At 40.6% G+C, this 22,963-nt stretch overlaps 1 protein-coding gene across 3 annotated transcripts in view; it reads left to right on the forward strand.

The window, feature by feature from the left end:
* Positions 1-1,767: 1,767 nt before the first annotated feature.
* The window catches only part of CPNE8 (copine 8), a 71,381-nt gene continuing 50,185 nt past the window's right edge, over positions 1,768-22,963 (forward strand). Inside the window, exons 1-3 of one of the 3 annotated variants that reach the window (XR_005977997.2) lie at positions 1,768-2,610; positions 15,801-15,841; positions 22,465-22,511. Coding sequence is in view for 1 of the 3 variants with exons in the window: in XM_030255795.4 (XP_030111655.3) it covers positions 2,471-2,610; positions 15,801-15,841; positions 22,465-22,511 (228 nt within the window). In the remaining 2 variants the exon portion in view is untranslated. The remainder of the gene's footprint in view (positions 2,611-15,800; positions 15,842-22,464; positions 22,512-22,963) is intronic. The other 2 variants (XM_030255795.4, XM_030255803.4) reach the window with 2 other exon arrangements.

The raw sequence follows: 22,963 nt of genomic DNA on the forward strand, positions 1-22,963 counted from the left end.
TTCATAGGGTGCTGTATTTATGGAATCAGCAATCACCAACAATTTCCATTTTTCTAAGTAGAATAAAATATTAAGATCAGGTAATGTAGAAAAGGATCAAAACAAATTCTCATGTAACCAAAAATAAAATGGATTAGTAGAAAATAATGTAAGATCATGTCACACTTACAAGATATACTTTTAAATTACTCACACCTATACAATTGTAACTGCTAATATAATTTATAGTGATGTACTAGCCTTACTAAAATAACTCTTCATATGTTTTTGGTTATTCATGCCATGCCATGTAGGATACACTGATCATACTTAGATCGCTATAGTGGATAATAAAAGAGGGAGGAACTGTATTATAAAGCTGAAAACCAGTTTGGTTTTTCCTCAAAAAGTGTTCTTTAGCTTTTAGTCATCTAGTAGCTTATTTATACTCAGCATTAGCCTCTCAAGACAGCACTGGTCCTACACCCATCCCTTCACATTACTGTACAAACAAAGACAGCAGTGAACTAAATTTCTTCTTGTTTTTTTGTTTGAGTTTTGTGGTTTGGCTTTTTTAAGGAATTTCGGCTGTAGGCTTACTGGTTTGGCTGCCTGCAGACACACCTAGAATACGGGTGAAGGTATGTGGTTTCTTGGCTGTACTGAGAACTTTAGACAGATTGGTTTAAGAGGAAGTACTTTAGAGATATCTGATGAGAAATTGTTCTGTGCTTAACAAATCGCTCTGGACAAGAGAATGAAAATAAAAAATGAAATTTCAGGTGATAACTTTCCGAAAAAAAAAAAGAGCCAGAAGATTGGAACTGGGATGTGGTCAGAAGTTTCTGAATAAAATATCCATAATATCTTCCTTGAGTTTCTGCCACTGGAGTTATGTTTCAGATGTATGCTGTGCACAGGGAGTATATCTCCTGTACATAAGAACGTGTTACTGTCTTCTGCATTCCTGCTGCTGTTCCTTCTGTCTGCTATGTGCTAACCAGTGCTGGCATTCAGGCTCTCTTATCACTATTTTGATGAACTACCTGAGATCAAACATTGAACTTGAATTACAGTAACAAGAATCTAGAAATTAAATTCAAAATGAATGTATTTTGATAACGTTTGGGACTTTGGAGTTAATTTTTTTTTTTTTTTTTTTTTTTTTTTTACAAATAAACACATGAAACTTCTTTATTGCTATATATAAAACTCTCAACAGACAGAGGAGTAGTGGAATTCAGTACATGATTTTGGGCTTCAGCATATGATTTTCAAGGACTTTGACCTGTCCTACATATTGTGTAGCTACAGACATGGCATTTAATTTGCCTGTGCCTTAACTTCCCACCTGTGACATGGGAATGGGAGCACCTCTATCTCTCTTCAAACTGCTGTGATGAGAAATCAATACTGGGGACTACTTAGATGCCATAATAATGGACACAAATTAAACACATTACATGTAAGATGATGGAGTGGTCGTGATTACTGTGAATTACTACGAACAGATTCAGCGCAACTGCATTGGTGGTCTTGGAAAAAAAGGAATGGGTCTGCGCACGTGTGAGAGAGCGAAGCCCCCGTCTGTCAGCGTGCCAAGGCACACGGTAACCGAGGTCAGTCCGCCTCCTCTGCCGGAGGAAGGGCTGCGGGCTGTCCGGGGCCATCCCCGCGGGGTCCCCTCGCCGTGCCCGCCCCGAGGGCGCCCCCGGCCCGGCGCTCCGGGCCGCTCCGCCGCGCCCCCTGGCGGCACCGGCCCCGCCCGCGCCGCCCGTGCCCCGCCGGCCTCGCGCGTTCGCCGCCCGCGGCTTTTGTGGCGGCGGCCCCGGGATCGCCCCGCGCCGGGCCCGGAGCTCGGCCCGCCCGTGCTGTCCCCAGCCCCGCTGCGGCTGCTCGGGGCGCGGGGACCCGCACACCACTAACGCGGAAGGAGGGGATTCCCCGCGCAGCCCGCGGAACGGGACGGAAAGGCGCGGGAGTTTCCGTGAAAGGCCGAGGGGAAGGCACCGGGGAGGTTCCTCGTTCACTAACGCGTAGGGGGGAGATCCCCGGACAGCCTGCGGGACGGGACGGAGCGGGAGCTTCCGTGCAGGGTCCAGGAGGGAAGAAACCGGGGAGGCGCGGGAGCGAAATCGCTCGGGACTGCACCCTGGGCACGTCCCACCCGGGACACTTCCCGGCCCCGCACGCTTTGGGGCGGCGGCGGCGCCGGTGCCGCGTTTCCCCCGCGGGCTCCGCCGCGTCCCCTCGCTGGGGCCGTCGGGCTCCCCGCGCCCGGGGCGGGCACGCGCGGCTCCCGCTGGCGGTGACGTCACGGCCCGCTCCCGGCTCGCCGCTCCAGCCGGCGGGCGCATCCCGCGGGTGCGGAGCGGTGCCGAGAGGAGCTCCGCGCCACGGGCGGCAGCGGCGTCGCGCTGTGGAGGCCGGTAGGCGCCGCCTCCTCCCTCCCTCCCTCCGTCCCTCGTTCCCGCCCGCGCCGCTCTGTCCCATGTTCGGGCTGGGGAAGCCGGCGGGGCAGCAGGAGCCGGGCAGAAGCGGTGGGCTTCCGAAGATGGCGTCCGTGGGGGATTTTAACGTTCTCAGCTCCAGCATCCCGGCCACCAAGGTGGAGCTCTCCGTATCCTGCAGGTACGGAGGCGGCTCGCGGCCGCGCCGCCCGCTCGCCCCGCGGCGTCGGAGGGGGCGGACGGGCGGGCGCCCCTCGTCCCGGGCTTGTCAGCGGAGCGGGCAGGAGAAGGCGGCGCGGGACGCGCTCCGCACTCCCGGCGCTGTGCGAGGCGCTCTCGCTCCTGCCCCCGGAGCGTGCGGAGCGCGGGCAGCTGCCAGCGCGTCCTCGGGCAGAGCCGGGCGCAGCCCGGGGCCGGCTGCCAGCCCGCTGCAGCGCGCTGGCCGCGCACCGGGCGTGTCCGCCGCAGCTGCTGCCGGCGGGCCCGGGGCTGAGCGCCGGCTCCCGCGGCGGCTCCGGGCTCTGCCGAGACGGGCAGCGGCTGCCGCCGCCCCGCATCCTGCCCGCGCCGCCGCCGGCAGCGGGAGTCGCGTCGGTGAGCGTGCAGGGCGCGTTATCCGGCAGGTATTGGACTTCTGGAGCTGTCCCAAGTGCCGTGGTGGGGACGGAGACCGGAGTAATCCTGTCCTGGCTTCTTCAAGGCTCTCTTGCAAAACTTAGGAGTACGGGCATGTTGTGTCGCTCCGGCATGTCTTGTCGTGACGCTGCTGCCGAGAAACTGAGAGAATGCCAACCCGTAACACCAAATGCAGTGTCTGTGGGTTTGTTCCTTTGACACTTGTTTATCGGTGTTTCAAAAATCCTATTTTCGCCCGTGATGCAGAGATTTTCTTGTTAGAGGTCTAAAAAATAGTTTTATTTGTGCGCTGTTTTTATTCACGTCTTCGTTCACATTCCGCGACTTCCTTAAGTATTTCCCAGTAATTGCAAAGTGGTGACGCCTTTCACCAGCAGAGTTGGCAGCTTCTAGCGGAAAATTTGAACTGTCCGTGTATTTCCTGACGGGAAATGAGACAGAGTGTCTTCTACAATGCGTTTCATCATTTTATAATGTAGCTCCTCATTTTATAATGTTGCTATTTACCGGTACTACTATCACGATAGAACGGCAGTTCTCTAAACTTAAATTGTCAGACCACTCCCTCTCTTTCCTTAGTAAATAAAGTATGATTTGATGTTTTATCAAGTGTGGATTTCAAAAGAGGGCTGAAGCAGTGAGAGAATAGAGTAAGATTAAACTTTTAATACTGAAACAGTCACCAGGCTGATGTATTAACACCCCGTTGTACTTGCTGTCTCTGCAAGGCTCACAAGCGCTAATTGTTGTCCAAAGAAGGGTGTGCTGCAATGTGTAAAAGCAATCCAGGACCTGTACTTTTAAGTTCTTCGGATAGCCTGTCACAGTTACAGGTGTCAGAGCATTAATGTTGAATTTGACCCAATTCACTTAGTATGGGAGTTCCTTTAAAACCAGGTATCATTTGTGTAAACCTGCCATGTTTCACAATAATCCATCAGATAGTTACATAGAAGTGCAGGTATAGAACATAGTCAGTCAATTCTGACATTACCATTCTGACTATTACTTGTCGCTAATTTCAGTATATAGTTTACAGCAGAAGTTTTTCTGCGGATGGTGTTAAAAGCCATGTCAGTTTTGTTAAAACTTTTTCAATTGTCTTGATGTCAAGTGCAGAAGGATGGGAATTGCTGTGGAGATTCCTTTCTTCTGTTTGTGCTGAATGACATTTTTTGATTACAAAATTATGCTTCAGAGCGGAGTATAAAGTGAGCGACACTAGGGCAGAGATTAATGGTTAACACATTTGTGATTCATCTGTAAACACATTCATTGGCTAAAGCTTGTGAAATGTGATGTTAAATGAAGTTGTGAAAGACTGCAAGAGCAAACTGCAGAGAAATGCTTTTAAAAACAATTTGGGTAATTGGTTTGTTTTTTCCTTGATACTTGAAGGGTTGTAGGACCAATGTGGTCACTAATTTTCATCAATAATTGTAAGTTGATAACTATAATTTATTCCTAGATTTTTTTTTCTTGGTTTTTCTTTTTGTTTGGCCTTGGGGTTTTTTGTTGTTGTGATGATGATTTGTGGGGGTTCTTTTTGTTTTTTGGGGTTTTTTGGGGGGGGGGGGTTGTTTGTTTTTTGTTTTTTGTGGGTTTTTGCGTGTTTTCCTTGTAGGACATGGTAGGACATGAGGGAAGTTCTTCCAGTTTGTACAGGTGGTGTAACGTGTGGTCAGTGAAATAGTGCAAACTGTCTGTGCCATAAAGTCAATTTGTGACTCTTCTTTGTTCTGTCTTTCTGTCTGTCTTACTCAGTAAGGATACAGAGTTTATATTCCTTTAACTCTCAGTTCCATGTGGTTTCTCTGTCAGTATTTCCCAATTTGCCTGCATCCTCATACTGCCAGTGTTGCCAGAGTATCCAGGTTCAGCGCTGTGCAGATGGCATTGCACTACTTGATATTCTCCAAGCCACCCTGGTTTAGCTTCAGGGTCACATCAAGTAGCCTTTAGGAGAAATGCATCTCATGGGATGAGAAATTCTGTGACAACTGTAAAATCCAGAAATGTTTTGATTGTCAGGCAATGCTCTTTCTGGAATTTCCTTATGACTAAAAGTTTTTTATACCATTCCCATGACTTTTGAATGCCAGCATTAGCTGTAATATTAAAAATGCCAGAAAAGCAAGAAATTAATTTAATTCTAGCTATTACTACTCAGTGCCTATCAAATAAAAATGTCACAGTTCTTTCTCTAAGATGTAGTTTATCAGGAAGCAGAAGTCTTTGACTCAAGAGCCAGCTCTGCTGTGGCAGAAGAACTTACATATGTATCCCAGAGGATCCTCTGGTGTTGGTAATTGTCCACTACTGTCTGGATCAATTGTTTTAGTCTCCCTCTGCACCCTGTCTCTCCCTTCATCACATGTGCTGAAGGCATTTAGGGTCTGATGAAAATGTTACTGTCACCTGCCATGCCATCTTTATTTGTTGCTGCCTGGCATAATTTTGCACAATTGTCATGTGGTGAAGGTCCAAGACCTTGTCCGTGCAGTCTGTATGGAAGAGTAGAAATAGGCTGCACTCTATCCTTTTACTCACTGTGTTTTCCAGCCCAAAGATTCCTCTTCCTCTGCAGGGGTGTTTGCACTGCATGCTGTTTGTAGGTCTGTGTCTAGACACAACTCTTTTCTTACCAGCTGTGTGTGTAAGCTTATGGTCTCATGTGAGCTTCAGGTAAGCTTCAGGCCATATGCCTGTCATCCTGTTTTCCCTCTGTTGATGTTTCCCACTGATTCCGATCTAGTTAAGTCTTGGAAAAACTTCATATTCTGTTCCCATTTTCCCTGTTAGTGCTGTTACTGTGTGTTGATCAACATAGTTTATCTGATGCTGAGAACTGCAAGACTGTGGTTATTACATAACTTGAAATTTGTACTCTGAGTGAGCACACAAAATTCAGTGTAGTTTAATGGGTTTCAAGTTTTTAATTTTTTGGTTATGATCTCTATAATGATTATTTCTGTCTATCATGGTTACTGTGTGGACAGGCCTAGGTTTTTTTCCTGTAGTACCTGAAAATTCTGCAGCCATTCTGCAGTCTTATGTTAATAAAAAGGTCAAGAGTTTCGTTATATCTCAAGTTAATGTTAACTTATGGACTTATCAATCAGAATTATTTTATTGAGAGTGGGTTTTTTTTAATATCTATAGGAAAGTGAAGCTGTAATTTTATCATTTTGACTTCTAGTAGTGTATCAAAGATGACATGGTTATTGGAAAGATGGTTTTAAAATACTGACACAGTGCAGGTTCACTTTGCTAATTCAGAATGTTTGTTATGCTAATACTGCTTTGAAATGCTTTATGTTCAATCCAGCAGTGTGTCTTTATAGGTCTGGGTTTATGTTGGATAAACTCTACACTGCCTGTGTTCCCACAGCAGGAGTTATATGCATAAAGGCACCATAAGCACCTTGTCACAGTTAATTCAACAGAAGTACAGTTGGTTGTGTATGCCTGTTTTGGATCAGTCCTATCCTACTTCACAATTGGCACAGAAATCTAACATTAATGAATGAGGTGAATGGAAATAAGCAACCCCTATTCTCAGTAATTGAAATTACTCAATTTCAAGTTTCTTGGGCAAACAAACAAAGCATGCGACTTCAGAATTTTTCTTTTTGTTTGGCAGTCTAAAAGTCTTAACCAGCCACTTCTGAGAATTTGCAATACCAAAAAGTATGTTAAATTATATCTTTGATTGTCCTAGGCATTGATTTCTGGCAAGATCATGTCTCTCCAGCCATCATACTTACCTTCTGGGGTTTTTTTAAAATATTAATAATTTGTTAGAAGTCTCTGTCACAGAAAGATATAATGATTAAAGAGCTAGTCATAACGAATTATTCAAGCTTGGAACTCTGTATAGTACAAAATACAGAATATAAAATGAATTTTGATTGTAAATCTGGTTTTCATTTTCCTGCTTTCTTTGTGTATGTGTTTCTAGGTTAGATTAAAAGTCCATGGAGTGGTTATGTGTGACTGGCAACAGAAGGCTGATCTTGCATGGCTCTTTTTGAAATTATACTGCCTAGAGAACTAGCTGGTTTCAGATGAGAAGAAATATAAATGGTTTACAATGTCTATAGTGATGATGTGTTCCTGATAGAGTGCACAGTTTAGTTTTCACCTGTGTGTCTCTATTGTTTGAAATTCAAACATGCAGGAGTGTGACTAATAGAATTTAAAGCAGATTGTTTGCACTGTAAGTTCTGTCTCATGATTGCTAATGATGGGAAAGCTGGATGCTAATGTCTTTACAAAAAATTCCATGGGTGAGTGTCTTAAGGAGAAATGGGCATTAATGTCTTTGAAATAGGTCTTAGTGTCTCTGCCAACCTCAAGCTACAGAACTCGGACAGCTTGATTCCTGAACGTAAGGGTAATAGACAAATGGGTCAGCACAAAATCTGTTGCAGAACCCACATAGCCTGAATTTCTGAACTCTGGAGAAAAATGACGTGTTCAAGGGGGGAACGTCTTAGGTGGTTTGGGAAGGCTGTACCTTCCTAGTACTGCAGCCATTGGGGAAAGGAAGAGGACAACATGTGGCTGGGATTTTAGGATAAAAGGAGGCTGTGTCCTCTGAACTCTCGAGAGAGAAACCCCACGGGCGTATGACCAAGTGGTCTCTCTCCCTTTATTCAAGTAATGGCATAGGACTTCTCTGTCTTCATGGACAGTGGCTTTTCGTAGTGTGATTTTCTGCACACTAGGGACTGTTTTAACCCACCTCTGAGATGGGATAACTGAAAGTTCTTACTAGATCCCTTGGGGTGGATTAAAGTGAAATGAGACTGAATGACCAGTGTGCATACACATGGCAGGTTTATTTCAGAACAGTTTGGTTACACTGGAAAGGAGGTATGTATGTGCTTTGCTTATTATTTATAGAAATACAATTATATAAAAGTATAAAAATATCACTTAGGAAAATATACAAGGAAAAGAAAGAAAGGGTAAGAGTACAAAATAAGAGGAAAGATATCACTACCCATAGATCCAGCGCTGAGACTCGATTGTTGGAATTTCAGTGTCTCTTGATCAAAGTTGTGGTCACAGTCTTTATCCGCTGGGGCTGGAGAAATCCCCCTGTCATGGTTTGGAATGGGAAGAAATACAGGGAAGTGATGGGTGGGAAAAAAAGATTCAAAGGGTTAATATATGTTCAGGTGGGAAGGCCCAGGTGCCTCCCCTGAGAGTGGAGTCTTGCACTATGAAGTACTGTGGATCATGCACAGTCTGCGGTGCTTCGGGGGACTTTGAAGATTTGTGGCCCTTTCTAAGACATGACCACCGTTTCTCATGACTGCACAGGTTGAGCCAGGTGTGAATTATCAGAACGAATGAATACCTTCAGGCTTACCCATGAGTCTCCGGATACCTCCTCCAGGGTGTGGTTTTACACCTGAGTCTCATCAGGAAAGGACATTGGCATGACCAAAAAGCATTACCCCACCTTGCAGGATCTGCTTCTTACTGGCCTTTTCAGTTTGTTATGGTCATCCTCTGGTGGGTGGGTGTGCACCTCCTCTGCACCTGGACTGTTCTTAGGAAGATCAATGGTTTCACCACACCCGAAAATTCTTCTCCTCCCCTTTGTTTCTGGGGTGCAAATCTGGCCTCAGCAAAACACCTGTTGCTTTTGCAAATCTGATTTTTGAGTCATTAACCTTTAACATTTCAGTTGTCATGCAGGCTTCAGGTTTCTTGCAACCTTGGGAGTGTTAGGACTTGTCAGGTTCTGTCTGAATGTGCCTTTGGCAATATGGAGCTTTGCTTGGTTTTACTTGGCTACAAACCCAAACCCGATGTCTTTTGTCTAGTTACTGGGTGGCTACTGCTTAGTTAGTTTCCCTTTGGCTTGTCCTTGTATAATTATGTGGTATAACCATATTTCCTTCAGCAGGTAGTAGTAGCAAGTTGTTATTATGTGTATAATGATGTATTTGTGGCCCTCACGGAATGGTGTAGTGCAGAGGAGCATTGTCCCAGTGTGACAGCAGAGGCTTTGCAAGTGGGGGCACAGGATGGAGTGTGGCAGCAGAGGGTGAAAAGAGGGTACTCGGTATGTTCCCCCTACTGAGGGCCCCAGCTTTAAAGAGGTCACCAGTGGTTGGTAGAGAAGTGCAGTTTGAGAGCTGGGCAAAACCAAAAGTGGTGAAGGAGCAGGTCTCAATACAGGCTGTATATGGTGTACAGTAAATGTGGATGTAGAGTGGATTGTAGAATGAAGTCAGGGCATGTCAACTCAGCTGGGGTCCTTGCAGCGAGGAGGAAGAAGTTGTCAGCATCAGACTCCTTCCAAGACCACCTCTTCCACCCCTGCCACTGCTGTAAACTTCACGATGGTCCTCAGACAGGAGGTGGGACACTGACGGTGGCTCACTGAAACGCCCTCCCCCAGCTGAAGCCCACTGTCTGGGCCTCAGAAGGGTGGCATACAGGAAGGTCTGGCAGCAGGAAACTATCTAGGTGCTAGAAAGCGTGCAATGACTTTGTGTGTTCTTATGAAGACTTTCTGTGGTAGAATTTTCCTCATTTTTTTTTATCTGCTCATCGGAGCAGTGGCTCACCAACCAACAGTCCTGCACTGGCAGAGAAAGGATGAATATTACACTGATGGTATATATTTCCTTTTAAAATCACTTCTTTGAGGTATACCTTTTAAAGAGTTGTTTCAGAAAAACTACAAAACCGATCTGTAGGTTTTATATGCTGTTATACATTAATGAAACACTGTATTAGCTGTATTGCACATTCCTAAAGAAATTAGATCTCACGTAGGGCAGCATATCCATGGATTTGGATGGTCTGGGTGAAAGTAAATGGAAAGGAGTGGTGAGTTGACACTAGCTTGAAAATCTCTTTCGGCCACCAGCAGTCATTAGTGCCATTTCCCAGGCTACATCGCCAATAGCTCAGAGCCAGAGTCTGTTTACCTGCCCAGCCCTAACAACAAAAATGTGGATGGTTTATTCTGTTGCTTTCAAATAGAAATTTGGGTTGGTACTAATAGAAATTTGGAAGCAGAGTTCTACCAGTTTGTGATAGCACTAATTGGTCTTTTTTTTTTTTTTTTAAACTGGGATAATCTAAGATTATGTTTATGTCTGTTTCATCTGCACAAATGTATTTTTACAACCCAGTACTTCCCATCTGTTTTAACAGAATTCCTGTAAAACTATTGCTGTGTTAGAGTAAATAAACTTGGCAATTCCTTTGGGTTTTTTTTTAACCCTCAGGAGCAATCAGCAGTTTTAATAGAGGTTTCATCCTAAAATTGTTTGTGTACATATAACCAGAGATGGCTTTCTGTGGATTGTGTTAAAACTCATGGAAGCACTGCTGATCTCACCCTTCTCTTTGCTTCTCCCTTTCTTTTTTCCTTTATGGCTTCTGAATCAGTATATTCTTAGCTTGACAATGAAAGCTACTGTGAGGCTGAAAATTATTTGTTTACTGGTGAATTACTTCTCCAGAGGTTATGAAGAGGTATTGTGAATGTTTTGTTAAGCTTGCGCGTCAGAGATATGTTTGCTTGCCTTCCGGTTCTTCTAGAGCCCCGAAGAATGGAGATGGTTTGAACAGAAAGGAGCAGGTCACCCTAATTGCCTGTTAGTCAGTAGAGTCACTTTTGTCTCACCTGTGAGCCTATTGTAAGAAAACCCAGTTATTTTTACAATAATGTAAAATTCTGAGAGATTGTCTGATCTGCTGGTAGGTCCAGGGCATTTTGAGTCTGGAAATCTGGAGGCTAATAGCTGGCTTTGTTGTGCTCTGACAGAATAGAGAAAGAGAGAGTAAATAGCTGTGGAAGGGTGACTGCTTAAGCTGCCACTAAGTAATTTGTGAAATCACTCTGTAGGTAGGTCAAGTGGGCTCTTCACTTGAGTGGACTCTTTGGATCATACGTCATCTTAGGACTGATCATTGCAAGTTCAGTGCTACCATTAAGGCTGAGGGGTAATGCCTACTAGGTAATAATACAGTTTTGTTACAGTTAGGAGTACAATGAGTACTATTCTACACATAAAAAGTAATTAGGATGCTCCTTTCGTTATCAGGATCTTCTGTGAAAAAGTGATGTGGGCCCATCATTAAGTGAGGGAAACAGAAATGCATTTATTTAATGAACTAGGGACAATTCCTTTTCCCATGGATTGATAGAAGTGTGAGAGAATTAGTGTGTGCTTGTAATATATAATACAAATATGATATACTGAAAATGTATGTTTCTAAAAATTATTTTTCATGAGTAACCAACTTCTGTGTTTGCAAACTGCTGAGTGCTTTATTTCATAACCAAGAAATTGCATTTAAATGTAAGTCTAAAGAGGAAGAGAAACATAAAGCCATTACACCCAGAGAGATTTTGACAAATTAACCTGAAGTGAACCACATATTTTTCATTAAAGATGTCAGAGTTTTTGAAAGCAAGGTAAGTCTTTTTCCAGTCAATACAGAATTTTAATGTTTTTAAAATTTTGAAACTAGAAAAGCAGATTTTAAACTGCTCAGTTCTGTAGTTACTCTGGTTTTCTTCAAGGCCAGAATGCTATAATTTCTGATGGAGGAATTAGATTTACTTCTGCTTAGCGTTTGGTGTAACAAAGGTTTAAATAATACCTTACAGAGAAGGAAGTTCAGATACTGATCGCTAAAATAAAGTAAAATTTGAAGGAAAGTGTATGTGGACAAGGAGAGTAAATGCTACTTTTTAGCATACATCTGACAACATACACATGGCACATAGTGGGTGAGGGATCGTAGGAAGCAGCAAAGGCTGTGATGGTTCCTGGTGAGCCCCCCCTGCTAGCTAGATCAGTGAATCTTGAAGCATCTGATTTGTACACGTGACTTGTTTTAGATTCAACAGTACAAAACACTTGGCATTAGGAAGCATTTCTTTACTGAGAGGGTGGTCAGGTGCTGGAACAGGCTTCCTAGAGAGGTCGATGCCCCAGGCCTGGCAGTGTTTAAGAGGCATTTGGACAATGCCCTTAATGACGTGTTTTAACTTTTGGTCAGCCCTGAAGTAGTTGGGCCGTTGGACTGGATTATCATTATAGGCTTCTTCTAACTGAAACATTCTATTCTAAAAAACTTCTTGAGCACTGGACTGTTATTTTGATAAATTTTTATGGAGTTTATGAAACTATGCAAACAAAGCTAAACACGTTTTAACTTTCTTATTTACTGATCACTTTCTTTCCCACACTGGGGAAGTTGCTCTCATAATGCAGAAGAAAAAAATCCCAGGATTTCTAGCATTATTGCCATGGCTCCTATTAATTTTTTTCCCCTTAGTCATCTATGCTGTGCAACTGTCTACATAGGGGGCAGGTGCAACATGAATTCCTTCAATATCTGTGCTAGTAGAATAATGCTTTCTGTACAGATGTTCCTAGACTTCCTTGCCATAGGTGTTTGATATACATGTTTCTCAAGAAAAAAAGTTTTGGTTTTTTTCCCCTCTCTCATAATTGATTTAAATTCCTTTTCTTTTTACGTTCTTTATCTGCAAGGCTTAATGGACCTAGGCAAAAAATGTACTCATTGAGTCCAGTTAAAATAATAGTCTGTTTCTCTCAATACTTTGATTAGGAGAAGGAAAAAGAAGTTCCAGATATTTCTGGTTTCTGAGTTTGTGAGCTTTCCTGAGACAAAACAGCTTACTACCAAAGACAAGGCTTTTCTCACTAAAAAAATACACTCTGTAGTGCTTAGCATGTGCAGAAAGTGTAATTGAAAATTAAGAGTACAAAGACCACCTAAAGTTCTAGAAATACATTCAGTCTGCTTTCTATTTTGCGTTACCATTTCTTGTAGATTGTCCTATGCATGATTGCTGTGTGGTTTTCTTATATTTAAAGGAGCACTTTGATTGTTATTCTCCTGAAAGGAAAATGCACCAATGAAATTGAGCAGCCTATTGAGGTGTTAGGTGATTTAGTGGCCACATCAGATTTTTTTTTTTCTTTTTTCCCTGTTGGCACTTTTTCTTTAAAGTTCCTTTTAATTGGCTGCATTGCTTGAACAGCTTGCCAAGTTCTTATGTTACTATTTTGATTGGCTCTTTATGATTTGGACAATCAGACATGCTGCAAACTTTGCTGAAGACATTGTTTATTTATAGGAAAGTGCGTGAAGGTTTGAATTGAAGAGTTTTGCAAGTTGTACTAGGTCAAAACCACGACTTCATTGCACAAACTCGTCTGAATTACAATGTTAAACTTGGGTGTCTACTCTTGCAATCCTTTCAGGGATACTGCTTCTGTAGAAATGTTCTTAACTCATTAAAGATTCTTTATCTTTATATTATTTAAGATTCTTTAAGAACCTGTAGATTCTCATCTACAGATTCTTACCTTGTTTTTATGCTGTTCTTATGGTGGCTGCTTTTTGCAGCTGCTGGAAGTATCGGGATAGAGTAAGCTTTACAGTACCAGGCCACTCTTTATGTTAGTATGTATATGGGAAAATAGAGGGGAACAAAACTTAAAAAGGAACACAAGAAGAGTAGGAAATATCTAAAGAACTCAAAGCACCTTATCTCAGTATAAGCATAACTAAAATTCCTTAATCCTAATCTACAGTGACAAGCACTAACATACCAATTATAAGGTCACTTATGGTCATCATGCAGAGGAATTAAAATTGGTTGGAATTCTAATGGTGAGTATGGGAGGCCTGTTCCTAAATCTAATGTACTATTTGTTCCATATAAGTCTAATTTTGAGGTTTTATTGCAATTCGTTTTGGGATAATCTAGTTCTAGTTACCAGGAATTAGTGGTGTATCTAGGTATTAATAATTAAGGAGGAATAGGAGGCAATTTTCATTTTAGGTTGGCAATTCCAATATTGCAGAACTTGATGTACTATCTTTTAAAGCAGTTTGTAGTGATTGTTGTTGACTACTAGTTTGGGTTCACTGATTTTCCTGTGTTTCTTAATACTTCCAATTTATATTTGCATGATTTTCATCAAGGTCAGATACAATTTCACTGAGTATAATTTGTATGCATACAAATTACATATCTGAATGGACTAGAGAAGTTCAGAGTAATTAGTGTTTGCAGAAATCAGGTGTGTTCACAAGTACTGATATTAAAGCTAGTGTGTACTTTGGCTAGATTTAATAAAACAGATCCGTCCAATGTTCTGTTCAAGATGGTTTTTTTGTTCATATTGCTTGTTCTGAAGTGTGAACTTGGCAATACCTAAATTTGGAATATGGTTTCTTTTCATTGACGTCTTAATTGGACCACTTCGAACACCTCTATTGAACAAAATATTAATACACTTTTCACCACTGTTCAGTAATGCAAAAAAAATGTAATTTAGATCTGAATGAGAGTAGTTAGTGGTGTCCCTTGAAGAGGCTCTGTTGGTTATTAAAAATAATCTGGTATGAGTGATATAAAATGGTTATTTAATCCTTCCTTTTGCTCTGGGATAGGATCAAAGACCTTTACTAGAAATTGTAGCTGTCTGACATATTCTTGAATTCAGCAGAGATTTCACATCATCTTTAACAGTGAAAGATGGTAAAACAATGGAATAAAGTTCAACTTCCGTGCCTGCGGTGCAGAGGATTCAATTTATGGCTAAACCTGTTCCTACTTGCTCTGTCTACATTGAGGTCAGCTTCCATTCATAGCAGTATTTCCCTCATAGATACAGTCTATATACTTCCGATTATTTCTGTTTTCTCTGAACTCCAGTGGCTCCATATCTGTCTTAGATTGCAAGAAATTGGAGTGTCCAAAACGTTATTGCTTGAATTGAGTGTTTATCAGTATTATGAAGAGCAGACTATTAGTCTAAAATGGTATTTTTGTTTGTGTATTCCAGTATGCTTTTTTCCCAAAGGTACCAGACTCCTGATTTGCATTCAATTTGTGGTCAACTGTAATGTTTAGGACTATTTTTGACATAACTGCTGTATATCCAGCTCCACGTAGATATGCTGCATTTTTGCTGTTAAGTTTAATAGCTTCCAAAGTTTATTAGCTCTTTCTTGTCTCTTTGCAATGCCATCATGATTTCAGAACATTTTTGTTGTCTGTCAAGATAGTTTTTAAAATTTATTCATTTGAATTTTTTTCATTGATGAAATGTTGGTAGCTATGCTGAGAATGGTTTCTGGCCAGTCCTGATTCTTTAGAATTATTAATTTAAGTCCATTCATCTGTGTATGATTCTCAGCTGGCTGAAGTATGGTTATGATATTGGGACTGCATTCCATAACAAAATTAACATTTATCCCTAGGTGTGTCCTGTGTGTGCATTAGTTCTCTGTACCTTACCTCTCCATGACAGATTCTTAGAGATATGTCCTGATGGCTCTGAAATTTCATAGCTAATCTTTTAAGTAAAGTCTAAGGTTTTTGGGTTGAGCTGGCAGGTTAATCTCTGGTAGACCAAGGTATTTCTCTTCGTGATGCCTCTTAATGTAGATATGACATACATGTGGTTGTTTTTTGATTCATGATATTGGAGTATATGAGCCACAGTTTGTTCAAATCCAATGGATAATAAAATGAAATGTAAGCTGACTCCAGTGTTAGTGCTGACTAAGTCTTGTGTATTAGGAGTGGAGAAGACTAAGCTGACTCTTGATTAAAGATGTTAACAATGTGTGTGCATTGGTATCTGAGTTGCATCTTCACAATTTTTTTATACCTAAGATTATTTTATCTCTTTTTTTTTATAGAAATCTTTTGGACAGAGATACATTTTCTAAATCTGATCCAAGTGAGTATATAGTGTTTTATTGTTATTTCTTATTACATATTTTAAATGTGCAAACACTGGAATAAAATGAGGTGGGTGATTTTCTTCAGTGTCGGTTAGGATTATATTGTCTTTGTGACAATTACTTAGAATAATTAAGTTACACTTGCATAAGTTACACTTATAATTAATGTTATGCAAACTGGAAACTTAAAGACTGTTATTAATGCTGCTTTCCTGAGCCAAATAGTCTCTTATTTAGTATTTAACCTAAAGTTTCCTAAAATTAATAAATTCTGGAAAGTTGGGTTGTTGTTTCTTTTTTAGTATCTGTTGTTTTAGATCTTTTTCAAAGCAATTAGGCAAAATACTAAATAAACTAGAAGCATTTGTTGCTGCTAGTACATACTCTCCACTTATCTTAGAGTGAAATACTGAAAAATAAAATTAGGTTAATTAATCTCTGGGAAACACTGTCTTTCCTGATCAAAAATGGTATGCTGGTCTTTTAGTTAATCTTTTCAGAATTGTAAGCTAGTGCCACTCACTTTCCTCACTTTCCATAGGCTGTATTATGACAGGATCCCCCAAAACTCTCATGTCTATAAATTTATGATGGGACTTTAGATTTAAAATCCATTACTACCTTCCTGTATTGGATACTTTATGAAAACTTCAATCAAGGAACCAAGATCACAAAAAATTTCCTTTCTCTTTTGGTAATTTTACTCAAAGGCGTCTTGTACGGTTAATAGACTGGTCCTTAAGTTGTGGTGTCATCTTGTCTCCTCTACAACTCTGCATTTGTTTTTATCTATAAGTTCAATTTCTTTCTTTAAGCCTGGGCTTTCCTTCCTTAGGCTACCACATATTGTGCTTACTGGCATTGGAAATAACCCAAGATACATAAACTTGTATCAAGCCTCTGGACATGCAACCATGTCCCGATATTTGAATACTGAGTCATGTAGCAGTATGAAACGTTTGAGTACTTTTGTTAGAGTGTATGTTTGCGTTCTGCATCAAAAAATTCTTGAGAGAGATTCCACAGTATACTTTTGAAGGGAAAAGCTTCTACTTCCTGGGGAAAAACTACAAGAAGTTGGGAGTACCTTTGAAGTTTCTAAGCTGTAAAGCTTTTTCTTAAAAAATCAAAAAACAAAACAACCCCAGAAGACATAGGCAATCCCATGCCTCTATATTGAGATCATACAGAAACAAAACGGAGTGTTTTGCATATTGATAAAGAATTTTAGTTGGATAAAAATTTTAGTAGAAATTAGTTGGGGATTGGATTGGATGATCTTGAAAGGTCCCTAACAATTCTGTGATTCTGTTAAAAAAGATCCTTAGTTTAACTATTTTGAAGAATGTTCAGTGACCTGTTGCCCTTAATGAATTCAGAGATTTCTCATATTGGCAAAAGGGATAGGGTGTCTATAGTTCTTAAGCTCAAATATTATTAAGGACAAATGCTTCAAGTTTTTATCAGATAGGGCACTGTATGAGACATAAATTTCAGGGTTTGAGTGGCAGGGTACTGCAGTGTGAGCTGTGAGGGAGAAGCCCATGAACCACCTGGTGACATTCACAGTTGGTTCCAGTCACCTCTGGAAACCATGTCAGTGGCACTTGACTGCCAGAACTTCTGCCAGCCAGGGGAGCACACAGTGCCCTGCTCAAACACATCACAGCTGCAAGCTAGAGACAGAGCTGCTGAACTTACTGCCAGAGCTGCATGTGTGCAGACAGACTGCTGGAGATGCCTTCTGCAGAGGAGATGCTCCACCCAAAGCGCAGTGCCTCCAGAGGCTCTGTAGCCTGTGCACAGCCCAAAACCACACGGGTGCATGAGCCAAAGTGATCCTGGCTGGTGGGTCACCCCTTCTGGGAAAAACATGGAAACAAAGTGGCAGGAAAACCTAAAGAAATCTTAGTATCTACTTTAAAATGTTTCTGAGAAGTAAAGTTGTGGTATGTTTTAATGGATTCAGAGTATATGGAAGTATTTTAAAAGTATAGTAAACTTGCTTATCAATTTGAGACATACTGCTTTTTCAATTAATGTAAATAGCTTGTTTAAAGCACTCAAATTGGAGGTGTGCTTTAGGGTCTGGTTTCAAGTTGTGAGTACCCAATTATGGTGCCAGTCAGGCCTGTCTTTCACAGGTAAGCAGTATAAAACCATGGAGTACAGTAACACTGTCCTTGGTGAAGAGAGGAGGAAGAAACTGTCGACTCTGGAAGTACTCATATTTGCACTCTAGAAATTACTGGTCAGAGCGGCTTTGATTTTGGGTATTCTCCAAACAGGGTACATCCAGTTTTAGTACTCTGCAGTTTTTTTAAATAGCCATTTTAGTTTGTTTGCTTGTACTGTCCTTTAGTTGGCACAGAGATATGTCCCTACTGTAAAAGGAGTGAGTAGTATAAAATGTTTGGATGTACAGCAGGACAACTTTCCTCAATGTCTATTCACTTGGACAAAGGCCATTCTAAGGCTGCTCTGTGTACAGTAAGTTTATTCTATAGCTAAAAAGGTGTCAAAATCAGCATCCTGCCACTGCCACAAGATCCACTTTTACAGCCACTGAATTTGCAGCCATTAGATCTCAGAAGAAAGAACCATGTAGAGTCATTCCATATGCTGAGGTGTCACTGCTTTTGGCTAGGCGAGATCTAATATGCATTTCATACTCTAATGTATTTATCTAAGGATCCTACTGTTAGGGAAAATCCTATTTTATCTTCTTGGTCTTTTTCTCAGAGGGACACACATGAATGTAGCTGACTTCCATGTCAGTATAAACAGCCTTCTCCTAAAATTAAAAAGGAACTTGTGATTTTCCTGATTCTCTTAGGAGATATGCTTGACCTTTTTTTTTACTGTAATTGCTACTCAGTATTCCAGTTCTACCCACTTCCCTGTGATCTAGAATATTCATCCAAGAGGAATCCATCACTTTGCGTGCCCAGAGGCAAGTGACAGAAGTAACTGTAGAGATGGTAGATATAGATGGAGCAGGCTGGGATAGCCATTGTTCAGGAAGTATTTTAAACAATATTGAAGCCCATTACTGACACTGCTTTCTCCTGAGTGGAGTCAATGCAAGACATATATACTGATTTACTGTAGTGTCTGGAGCATTCTGCTCTCCAGTTGAGCTGGAGACTTTGGAGAAAAATTTTTATAGGAATATTTTTTTTTTAAAATCAATGGGTTTTGTTGGTTTGTTTTATTTTCTTATAAAAAGCTGAGCTAAAGTAGTGCTCCCTTGATGAGGCAGGGATAAGACCTGCCGAGGAGGTACAGATTTTGGCATGTTTCTTCTGTCTAATGACGGGCAGAATTGTTTTCTTCCCATGCTCTGACGACTCAAGCTGAGCCCTGCAGAGCTGTGCTGGCAGCAGCACACTCCTCCTGTGGAGCCCTTTGGCTGCTGAGTATTGAACATCAAAAGAGTCCAGGATGAATGACTGAAAACATAAAAACTCTTCCCTGGAGAATCTCCCCACGGAGGATAGTAACAATAAGAAGAATCTCTTGGTAGCTGGGACAAAGGGACCTTAGGGCACTTCTGCCTGGAAGGTATAAAAGCTGGTCAGGGAAGAATATTGGGGAGCCCTGCTAGAACTGGTACCATGAAAAGATTTAGGTAGCATGGGGAAAGAGTCAATTTCATTGTGGGTAAGTCTTCCTTGAAATAGATGTGTTGTGTTTGGGAAAACTGAGGTGGGCAATGTTGATGTAACAGTAGTTGCCAGACCAAAGGATAAGCATATGTTCATTGAAAGGGAAAGAACCAGAGCAGGTAAGGGAGGCCAGTCTGTCTGGGAAAATAGCAAGGTGCAGGCTATAATAATCTATAATATTTTGGGAACTATCTATAGCAGAGTAATAAGTGCTGACATTTCCACCTTCATTTTCATTGCAAGATTTAATTAAATTTACCTTGAATATGATATTGTGGAATCAGTTCCAGAGTTAAAAATTACTAAATATTAATATTCCTGACTGTAGATGTAGCTGTATCTTCTCTTAGAACAACTCATATGGCAAAGCCTTCCAAAGGGTTTCTCAGTTACTCTTCATCAGTGTGCTGCTGTGAACTTTCTCATTGCTACCTCAGTTTTTGAGATGATGAGAGAAAAACTATTTTTTTAGCTCTGTCTTAGGATGTGGTTCCATGATAGGATGGCTTTTGAAATATTATTTATCCCTCTGTATTCCTTCTTCTCCCTCATGACAATGCTGTTAACTGTTTTCTGCTAAAAAATGGGTTGCTTTATGGAGCCTTTAATCTCTGGTTTGAGCATTTCACATGCTTTAGCTCAACTTCACCATATTTATCTGCATTTCTCCAGTTGGATATGAATTTGACAAAGTTTTTTTAGTGATTACTGCAATTAGTGTATTAGGATCTTCACAAAACTCTCTCCAAGAGCCATTTGAGAAAGTGAATCTTAACATTGATAGAGACCAGTATCATGGCTGATTTCCTAAAACCAACCATGCATTTTAGAGGACAGGTAGAAACATTTTTTAAATTTTTCTAAATTTACAAAGTATTTATCAGAAAGGCTGAAATATATGTCTTTTCTATAGCTTTCATTAGGGCTCACTTCTTTTTGAAATGTCAGTCTGAGATGCAGATGTGTATGTATCCCTGTTAGACTTGTACCTTTTGCTTACAATAAAATGTTGTATGAGGTGACTGCTTATTAGTCTATATTTTTATTATATTTAAAATATCAGCCACATCTGCAGCCTAGAAGGGGAGACCCTGTTGCAGTCTACATCTTCCACTGATCTCTTCTCTGTGGTGACCCGTGACAGGACCTGAGGGAATGGGCTCAAGTTGTGTCAGGAGAGGTTTAGGTTGGGTATTAGAAAAAGAAGGTTTTCACCCAGAGGGTGGTTGGGCTCTGGAACAGCTCCCCAGGGCAGTGATCACAGCACCAGCCTGACAGAGTTCTAGAAGTTTTAGGACAGTGCTCTTCAGTGCATGGGGTGACTCTTGGGGTGTCCTGTGCAGGGCCAGGAGCTGGACTTCAATGATCCTGATGGATCCCTTCCAGATGGATCCCTTCCAGCTCAGGATATTCTATGATTCTACAATTCTGGATGGGTAGTCAGAAGTTCAGTAACCTACAGAACTTTCTTTAGCTGATTTCATAGCTTCTGTTTAATTCTGTTTTCTCACATTTTCCCGTTTCACTTCATTCTTCATGTAATACACTCCAGCAGCCTCCTCCAGAGTGTGTTGTAAAAATAGGCTTTTTGGTTTGGATTCACCTTACTATAAACAATAAGCAAAGATAGGAACATGATTGCAAGGGTTTATTTAGAGTAAATGGAGAAAGACATCTCCTGAGAATTATTTTGAATATATTTTTATAAAAACTTTTTCTCATCTACAAGACATCTTACTTAAAACCTAAAAGTGTTAACTTTTAGCTTCTATGTGAGCTAAAATATTGAAATTGCTTTTTCTGTTTCTCGTCTTATTTGCTACTGCCTAAGGGGATTTTTTTTTTTTTTTGGTGTGGAGCAAATGCATTTTAAGTAAGAAGAAAATGTAGTTAGAAGGTTGACTTCATTTCTGCTTTCGTCTGTTGATGATTCTGACTTTATTGCGAAAATCAAACCTCTACCTTTGTTGTTCCAAGCTAAAACCTAAAATAGTATTATTTTACCTTCTTTTAAAAAATAATTATTTGTACAGGAAAAGAACTTGTTGAGGGAAAAAAAAAAGTTGCAATGTGTTGTTTATAAAAGGATTGAAAAGGAGTTTCAGGTAAAAAATAGCTTTTTCATAGTTACCTGCAACTCGTTCAAGACTGTAGAAAATAAAGTTTATTTTCTACATATCATTTGCACTCCTTCAGTGCAAATGATCTGTACTTAAAATAGTGTTTAAAAGACCTGATTATAATCACTGCACCCCTGTCACCAGTCCTTGTGATGAAAGCTGCAGCTTAATGTGTAGTGAGTGCTCTGCTGGAAATAGAGATCTGAGTGACACCTGTGGTATTGTTCTGCTTGGTCTTTCAAAGTCAGGTTAGGTCTACAAATTTAATTGACTCTATTTTTTGTCAAGCTTTAGTTTAAAGAAAATAAAGTATGCATATGTGAGATGTTTAAATATATATAAATAATTTGAAGCAAAATTAAGGAAGAAAATCTAAGAAGTCTTTCTTGTTCCTTTCCTCTGCTTCTGTTCCCCCTGTTTCTTTTTAGTAGAGTTCTCATTGGGTTTTTTACTTTAATTTTCTTCTGTCTTGGAGGAAGTATATTTTAGGGTAATTGTGCATTAGATTATCTAGAATAGCCTGACTACCCACATTTAAAGAAGACATGCTTTTATCTAATTTTGCCTTTAAAGATTATCAAGTGCTTTGCTGGAGGTCAGGCCTAAGTGCTGCCTCCCATTTTAGAAGCACTCCATTTATTAGCTGATTTCTGCAACAACTAGACCACATGATCACCAGTCTGGTTAGGCTTGTTGACAGCTGAGGGAAAACATTACCATTTGATTGTCCTAGTTACTAATTTCCACAGCACAAGAGACTACAAAATTAGTTAATTTAAGGATATGTTAGAGTTTGAAAATAGCCAAACCTTTTTTTTTTTCTTTTCACAGTTTGTGTTTTGTACACACAAGCAATTGGAAACAAAGAATGGAGAGAGGTAAGATGCATATTCATAGATGTATGAAACTTTTGGGTATATTTAAGGCTGGTCATTTGTCCTAGCAGAAGAGGGCCTGTCATTACCTCTTGAATGCCATGCTAGGCTTATGGGGGTACTACGTACTAGCAAACATTTAAAATATAGTCTCACTGATCTCAGTCTTCATATCTGTATCACACATTTCCATCAAAAACGAAAATAAAATATAGAAAACACATTAGTTTCCCATTTTACAGTCTCCCTCAGATAAATTAACCAGACTTAGCTGTCAATTTGGATAAGGTTTGTGGCTCTCAAGAGAGGAAGACATTCAAACAGGACTGAGCTGTAGTGATGGTCAGTGTCAGCAAACTGGTCTGCAGTTGTGTAAAGAATCTACCTTTGAATTTTTAAAACTTAAAATATTTTCAGCTTGACAGGGGCTGATGCACTTTTATAAACATCAATAA

This window comes from Taeniopygia guttata, chromosome 1A (genome assembly GCF_048771995.1).
Source record: "Taeniopygia guttata chromosome 1A, bTaeGut7.mat, whole genome shotgun sequence".
NCBI lineage: Eukaryota > Metazoa > Chordata > Aves > Passeriformes > Estrildidae > Taeniopygia > Taeniopygia guttata.